The sequence below is a fragment of the Gadus macrocephalus genome, chromosome 8, assembly GCF_031168955.1.
Source record: "Gadus macrocephalus chromosome 8, ASM3116895v1".
Classification (NCBI taxonomy): Eukaryota; Metazoa; Chordata; class Actinopteri; order Gadiformes; family Gadidae; genus Gadus; species Gadus macrocephalus.
Window position 1 is genome coordinate 7000229 of NC_082389.1, and position 8191 is coordinate 7008419.

The 8191-nt window shown below is 44.7% G+C and overlaps 1 protein-coding gene across 4 annotated transcripts in view; it reads left to right on the forward strand.

Annotated features, from left to right (window-relative positions):
* The window catches only part of LOC132462741 (dual specificity calcium/calmodulin-dependent 3',5'-cyclic nucleotide phosphodiesterase 1C-like), a 68106-nt gene extending 61187 nt beyond the window's left edge, over positions 1 to 6919 (forward strand). For 3 of the 4 annotated variants that reach the window (XM_060058458.1, XM_060058457.1, XM_060058460.1), the window contains 4 exons: positions 1004 to 1170; positions 2519 to 2731; positions 2830 to 2892; positions 3007 to 6919. In XM_060058458.1, coding sequence (XP_059914441.1) covers positions 1004 to 1170; positions 2519 to 2731; positions 2830 to 2892; positions 3007 to 3023 — 460 coding nt within the window. In that variant the 3' untranslated portion in view covers positions 3024 to 6919. Of the gene's footprint in view, positions 1 to 1003; positions 1171 to 1658; positions 1873 to 2518; positions 2732 to 2829; positions 2893 to 3006 lie in introns of those variants that run through there. The other variant, XM_060058459.1, reaches the window with a different exon arrangement.
* Positions 6920 to 8191: the final 1272 nt, after the last annotated feature.

The following is an 8191-nucleotide window of genomic DNA, read 5'->3' on the forward strand; positions in this document are numbered from 1 at the left end:
TATATAGATTCAGATATATAGATAAATGTATGTATCTATATTAAAAAAGATCAAGCAGTGCTTGAAGAACCACTGTACACACCTGTTCTCCTTTACAAGAGCAGTCATTAACGGAACTCGGCCTGCGGACAGAGTCAGCCGACTGGAAACGCTACATTGTGTATCCGTTTGCACCCCCCTCGCCTTGTTTGTCTGTTTACACACACCCACTAGCATGCCTGTGTGCGTCTGCACACACACACACACAGACACACACCGAAACACACAGACTGAGGCAGCTCCTGGGCGGTATTTAGACTAGCTTTCAATCAAGTGTCGTATTATTGTGTCTCTCTCTCTCTCTCTCTCTCTCTCTCTCTCTCTCTCTCTCTCTCTCTGCCTCTCTGCCTCTCTCTCTCTCTCTCTGCCTCTCTCTCTCTCTCTCTGCCTCTCTCTCTCTCTCTCTCTCTCTCTCTCTCTCTCTCTCTCTCTCTCTCTCTCTCTCTCTCTCTCTCTCTCTCTCTCCCTCCACTCTCTCCCTCCCTCCACTCTCCGGCTCTTTCTGTCAATCTTCCCTCCCTGCGGATAGTACACTGTAGACATACCCGTCAGCAGCCTAGCAGTAGCATGCCAGTGGATTGTCAGGGAAAGCAGAGTTGCCAGATCTTCCAAGAAAAGCCAGAATAGCGCACTTCTTCATCACACTGGGAGGGTCGGGATGGTCGGTTGCTCTGCTTCGTTCTGCCGGTGATCTCAAGTTCAAGTTCAGATAAAAGAAGATCAAATAGATGTTGAGATAGAAGATACAACGAACATTTATATAATCCTGTTACTAGCTTTTAGACCATTGCAGTGCAGTACTGCCCAGTCAACTGACACATTATCGCTAAGAGACCGACTGACAGATTGATGACTGACACCTTGCTACAGACACTTGACTCAAATTCAGGGCAGAAATGATTAACCGCCGCAGGCATTAACGTCCTTGTCTCCTTTCGCCCTTCATCTCCCACCTTTGTTCCAGTATGAGTTCAGAGGAATCCAAGCGGGGCAGCATGAAGAGCACCGGTCTGGACAGCACCTCCTCCGGCCACTGCTCCCTGCTGGCCGTGGACCACAAGAACTTCAAGACCCTGTGGAACGACGAGGTCTACCAGAACCGCGAGAGGTGGAAGGCACAGGCCGCCAAAGGTACCCCCTCACACCCCCCCCCCCACACCCCCGCTGCTCTCAGACGTGTGTTCTACAGCAAGGATGGGCTCAGACCCCTTTCTTGTTCAGCAGGATGGGCTCCGACCCAATCCTTCGTCGGAAAGGACGGGCTCCGACCCCATCCTTGTTCGGCAGGCCGACCTTCAGGGAGATCCGTCGCTCTTGGCTGTTTCCTCGTATCGGAGAGTACCGCTTAAACCATGGTGAAGAAATCACAGTTAGTGGCATTGAACTTTGCGTGATTATTTTGGGAGGACACAGAGTTCATGTCGCCCTCAACACTCGTACGAAACGGCACTCTCTTTTATTAGAGCACAGCCCAGGGTGACCGTTCCCCTTCCAGTTGACCTTTAGCGGCCTTAAGTTAAAGCCTGCCCTGCTGTTTTAGGGCAAAGATTAAATGAGTCATTTAGGGTTATTATTTGCTGTTTAGCAGTCACTATGATCCCGCAAGACGATTTCTTTAGTTCATGGAGGAGAAGGTCGGGGTGAGCTGTGCTGCTCCAGGAGCCCTGCAGGAGTCCTGCAGGGACACAGCGGACATTGGGGAAAGATATGCTAATGTCCACGAGTCAAGAGAGCCAATATATTGCTTGGAGCAAAAACATGACAGAAGCCTGGAATCGTCCAACACTGCTGTGTACTGGGCTCTGCTGCTGCTGGTGGTGGTGGTGGTTGTGGAGGTGGTGGTTGTGGAGGTGGTGGCTGTAAAGCGGGCAACACTGGCGACTCACACAGGCAGCCCTCGCTGTTTCAGCGTGTACACAGCGGAATGGTATAAAGGGCTGTCTCTACTGGCCACTACTGGTAGAGAAAGAGTATTACACCATGTCAATGAAATGAAAGGGCTCACCTCCCAAGTCCATATAATGCCTGTCCCTGCTGGACTTATTGGGGTGAGAGAAAACCTCAACAAACTGCATAACATATATGCACCCATCTGAAGGAAAACATTGCAAGATAATTGCGAGAGATGGATTCATTTGTATGGAGTTTATGTTTTGTGAAATGTAATATAGATACATATGATGTCAATTGCAAAGAACATTGTGCATTAGGTAAATTACTGATGGATCCAAATGTGGCACTCACACACACATACACGTATACACAAACACACACTTCCTCACGCACACTCTCGCACGCACGCACGCACTCTCACATGCACGCACGCACGCACGCACTCACTCACTCACTCACTCACTCACTCACTCATGTACAGGAGGCTGACGGTAAACAACTTAAAGCAGCACAACAGACGCACTCCCTCACACACAGACCCTCCACCCAACCTCCGCCCTGTGTGTGTGCTTGCGGGGGTCTTCAGAGGCAGAGGAGAGGGCCAAGAGGGAAGCGGAGGAGCCGGCCAAACCGGAGGAGGCCCCGGAGCCCCCGGACCCCGCCGGCACCACGCAGACCCCCGCCACTGGGGTCCAGGGCGCCGAGGCGGACGACCCCTCCTGCCCACTGCCAGAGGACGACGCTGGGGCTAAGAGCCCGGATCAGGGACCCCAGCCTGGCACTCCGCCCCTACTGAACGGTAGGTCGCCGTAGCAACGTGCGTACATTCATGCATCATAACGACGGAGCGGCGGTCGGACGTCGGACCCTCGTGTCATTTTGATAATCTTTTTCTAGGGGAGGTGTCCGAGGGAGCTGAATCCCCGCAGGGAGAGGAGCAGAAGAGTAGATCACCTCATGGTATGATTAGGGGTTGTTTTTGATGGTACATCCGAATGGTAGAGCACCATGTTGAAATGTTCTTGTAAATCCTTGACAATGTTGAGATTTGACCACTTGTATCTACCTCTGCAGAACAAGAGACCGACTGAGGGAGTTCTACAGCCACGGTCCAACTGTTGGAACTCGAGTCAAACTCCTGCTTTGTGTTTTTTCCCCAACGTCCCACCACACAGCGAGGCCATTACTTTGACTATGTCGCCCCCTACAGGGCGGTCTGGGGAATGACACGAGCCCCCTCGCAATCTCTCTACTTCTGTTTCTTCCCTCCTAAAGGTATACTTTGTAAGACATTCGGACCACAACCACTCAAAAAACCAAGACCACTCTAACCCAGAAGAGACTCCCTTCCCTTCCCTCCCTCCCCATCTACTGCAGATGAGCTGTCCTCGGCTTGGAGCTAAAGACAGATGGTTTTCAGTGGTGTGATTATGTTAATGTCACTTCCTTCTATCCTGACCGACCAGCATGGACTGGTCTGTCTATATCATTGATGATGATGATGATGATGATGATGATGATGATGATGATGATGATGATGATGATGATGATGATGATGATGACGATGATGATGAAGAAGGGAGCTAGACAGCGTGCTATACATCAGGAGCTGAATTATAATATTCCTTAGTTAGGTAACAAAGGTGATCCAATATAACTGAGTGAAACACAATGAAGAAGATATCCATGACAAAGTATACCTTTAATTCCACGTGCGGGCTTGTACAACGTTCTTCTGGCCTGGCCCTTCCAACCCTACACTCCCTCTCTGCCTTCCAAACACTCTTCCTTCCTGACGGTGTGAAGACGTACAGATTACTGCCGTTATCAGAGCTGAGTTATGTGTTTTTTATTTTGTATCTAGAAGTACAGAGGGGATTACTACGTTGGTATTGCCCGTGGATCTATGTTTACGGCTCTACTATAGTAACGATACGATGACAAAACAGAATATTTGGATACCTGGTTTACAAAAACAAATGTGCTCTTTCTTTATTTTACGTTTTTATCTCTAATTAAACGATGCGTCAGACCTTAAGCGAGATGGATGCCTATAACGGTGATAATTTAACAAGCTCTGCTTAAGTTGAAGTAATGGCACAGTCACAAAACACAAACAGTATGGCAAAAGTCATACTTTTTTTCAGAAAAAGGTACACACACATACACGCACACAGACACACAGCCGGCTTCCATATGTGTTTCTCCTGCAGATAGTAGCAATTGTTTTTCCATGGAGAAGGGACACAACATCCTCTCTTCCTCTTTAACAGGCTTCACACCTTATATTGTAGGGTCATGCCATTTGGAAGATATATATTATCCAATACAGCGCTAGGTAGAGGTCCTTTTTTTTACGATGAACTTGTCCACCGCAAACACTCAGACTTTTGGATTGAGTTAATGATCTAATTTGAGGGGGAGTTGACAAAACGTTTGCGAGGAAACAATCCACCGACACATAGATTTGGATGTAGCATACGATACTGTATGTCCAAAATGTAGGTTTTCCGACTTGCACATTTCAAACATATCAATGCTTCTTTGGTTTTAATTTTGAAGGCTGTTTTGTAAAAAATCTGAAATGTTTTAATTTTTTTCTTTGGTGGTTATTATGATTTTTTTAATCTTTTCTGTGATTTAACTATTGATCGTTGTCTCATCGCCTCCATAAGGTCCTGCCTGTTCACCTGTTCCTAGACCAGCCAGCCAGTCCTTCAGCACTCCCGTTGCCTTCCTACGTGGAATTACTCTGTACAGTGCTTCAGTATATCCTATCACAGGATAGGTTCCCTCTTACGGCGCTCGGTCACAATGTTCCGGCCCCTGTCCCCTTGTCCCCCGCAATGTGTGTTGATTCCGTGCTCTCGCTCAACTGTTCCAGCTAGCTCCAATCCAGCCAGCTATCTTTTTTTATTATGTTCTAATCTGTGATGGCCGTGATTCAGAACATCACAAAAACCGCTAGCTGCTTCTTGACTGTAGCCGCCCGAGAAGTGTAAAACTCCTTGTATGTTGATGTATAGAAGATGCAGACGTTATTTTATTGTGCATATGTAACATATATTGAACTTATTCTGCGACGCTGTTCCAGCCTTAACTGTACACTGTATGTGTTGTGATTGGACGAGAAAGCGTTTTAGCAGTATTTACGTAACGGTTGAACTGTTTCCCTGAGATTGTGGCCTTTTTTTAACCGACAATATAGTTTCTCCCAGAATGTTGAGTTATTTTTTGAGGGTATATCTCCTGAGCATACCAACATGTTTTATGATGATTATTATTATTAAGTAACATTTAAGATTTGCATTTATATTCCTTCATTGTTTTTATTGTTTGTGCTCACACCGAATTAAGTAGTGGCTTCTACGTTACGAAATCCCCTCAAACAAAGAGAGTCAGTGGTGCAACATTGCTGAATAAATACATATATTTTAATCCTCTTAAACAACTGAGAAGTGGTACAGGTCAAACCAATTTATTGGATCATTATGCATACAGTAAATATGTAGAGCATTCTCTTTTTCTTTTTGTTAGTTTAATTGTAGAGATATTTATTGCATCCCAAAGCAGCATATTCATACAAACACAGTTTAAGTTGGCCGGTTACTTTTTTTTGGTTTAATAATCAGTTTGATAGTGAATGTACACAACAATTAGATTCAACAGTTACTTTCTGACCTTTTTTCATGAACATGAAAGAAGACCATAAAAGAAAATGTACCCTTCAAACTTGTCAACCGAATGTAACTTTTGTTCATTTCATGTGCATTTCATCCTCCCTGTCTACATTCAAAGAGACATGATTACACTATTATTCAAGGATTCATTTCCTGTTCTTTTTTTTGGTCTCAAGTAGAAATTCCACAACTCCGATTTTCAACTGCTGCCACCACAGTCTAGTCTGATTGGTGCTTGGTTGAACACTTAATGCCTCCTGTTAGCTAACGGGACCAATATGTGTGATGTTGGTGGTCATGTTTAGTCTCATTACTTTGCTCTATCTTCCACTGGCTCCTGTGGTACCCTGTGCTAGGTAATACGAAACAGGAAACCTTTTTACAATGCCGAATTAGAATTACAAAAAAAATATATCAACAAACAAAAAAAACACAATATATGGTTGTATTTAGGACATGTACAGACTTCTAAACATAGTGTTTTGTAAACAGTTATCACAGAACAGGTTATTTGTTGTTTGTTTAAACGCGTTGTCTCTATTGTTTAGTCAGGACCACTCTATATATGGTTGATGTCATGTTGTTCTAGGTTTAGGTGGCTGTCATGCGTGTGCGTGACACTGCTAAAGGAATACTTAACGTGCATTTTTGTGCACCTATGTGCATCTCCTCACTGTGACCTGCTCTTTCTGGTGTGTGTGTGTGTGTGTGTGTGTGTGTGTGTGTGTGTGTGTGTGTGTGTGTGTGTGTGTGTGTGTGTGTGTGTGTGTGTGTGTGTGTGTGTGTGTGTGTGTGTGTGAGAGACGCAAAATGTTTGTGTGAGAATAAAATATGAGAAGAGTAATGAACAGGGAGAGACCGAGAGGGGGGAGTGTGTGTGTGTGTGTGTGTGTGTGTGTGTGTGTGTGAGTGCGCACATATGTGACTGTGTGTGTCTGTTTATGTGTGGATTAGTTAGATAAGATAAATGCAACAATATTGATTATAAGATAAAGAAAAAGATGAGAAAGGGCGAACCCGATGAACAAGAGCGGGAGTTTGTATGTGTGTGTGTTTGTTCATGAACGTATGTGTACGTGTGTGTCAGCGATTTTGCTTGTATGCATGCATGTGTGTGCGCCCGTGTGTGTGTGAGCGTGTGTGAGGTGAGAGCGTGTGTGTGTGTGTGTGTATATGAGTGTGTGTGCGTGCGTACACCTGTGCATGTATGTGCATGCATGTTTGTACCCATGCCGGCCGGGCGAGTGTGTGTGCCACCTCTCTGTGACTGCACGGCCGTATCAATAAACCTGGACTTAAAGGGCTCACATCATGTCTGTCTGTCTTTATTGACACACGGTTCGAGTATCAAAGATAACACAATTATTTGGATAGGGCAAAGTTTACATTGAATCAATAGATGTATCTGTAAAAACCGAGCAATAGTGTGTGTTGCCGTGGATCATCATTAAACAAACCGTTGTTTTAAAGTCTCTTAAGAGATACAAGCATCCTCAACTCAAAATGAAACAACAGGACACATTGATCAATCAATGCACTACAAATCAGTTTGTGATTGATTTAAGTTCAGCAAGTTGTCTCACATTAAATGTAAAGTGTAAAGGACTGCAGGGGATATATAGGGCTACATCTTTGCACTACTCTGTTGTTCTTAAACAGCATACATTTAAGGAGGAACAATTATAAATAAGGGTGCCTATTCTTACATCAGTGATCACATTCCTAACTTAAGTGCTCTCGCCACCACAGGGTGTCGCTGTTACACCTGCAATAGTTACTCGCACTACCACGGCTGAACTGAAGTAGATCTCGCTTGAATAAGGCCCATAGCACTAAAACATGACTTATCTGCTGACTTCTTGACGTATACCATGACAATTTCCCAAGATGGTCATTGTATGGCACTCCATGCACCCTATAAGCGAATCCACAAACATTAGATGCACCACACATATTTATTCCACGCGGCATGCATATTCATGACCAGGTTTGATGGAACTCACGAATGGTTGTGTGCGGCTTCTTAACACAGTTTGAGTGCCGAAGCAGAAGGTGAATGTTAATTCAATTATACAACAGCTGTTCCTTGGTGCCCATGGCCACTGTGTTTGCAGTAAGACTGAAATCGTGTATTAGGTCCCATAGCATAGGCCTTCAAAAAATATCTAATAAAAAATGGAGATTCCGAATAGAGACTGCGTCTAACCATAGGGCTTTCTGCATTCATTTTATTTCATTTTTGTTCTGTTAGGTAGGCAGTTATTTAATGAGGTTGAAAATGTGTTTTGTTTCACAGTTGATGCAGACGCAAATGAGCCTTTTCCTGGTATTTGCAATGTTGTGCTAGTTGTATTTAAACCAGCATGTATCCTCCGGTGGTTGTAATGTTCAATACACCAGAGCATTCTGCAAACGTCTTATCCTCTGTGTGTTTGCACTTTCATGGACGTGGCAGTCCATGAGTGCCACTCACAGCGGTACATGCCCCAAACATGTCACTGGGTGGCAAAACGTTTGTTCATTTTTTTAATGTGCGCCTTCAAGAGCTAATTAATTTGCTTATTTAATGTTATTCTTTG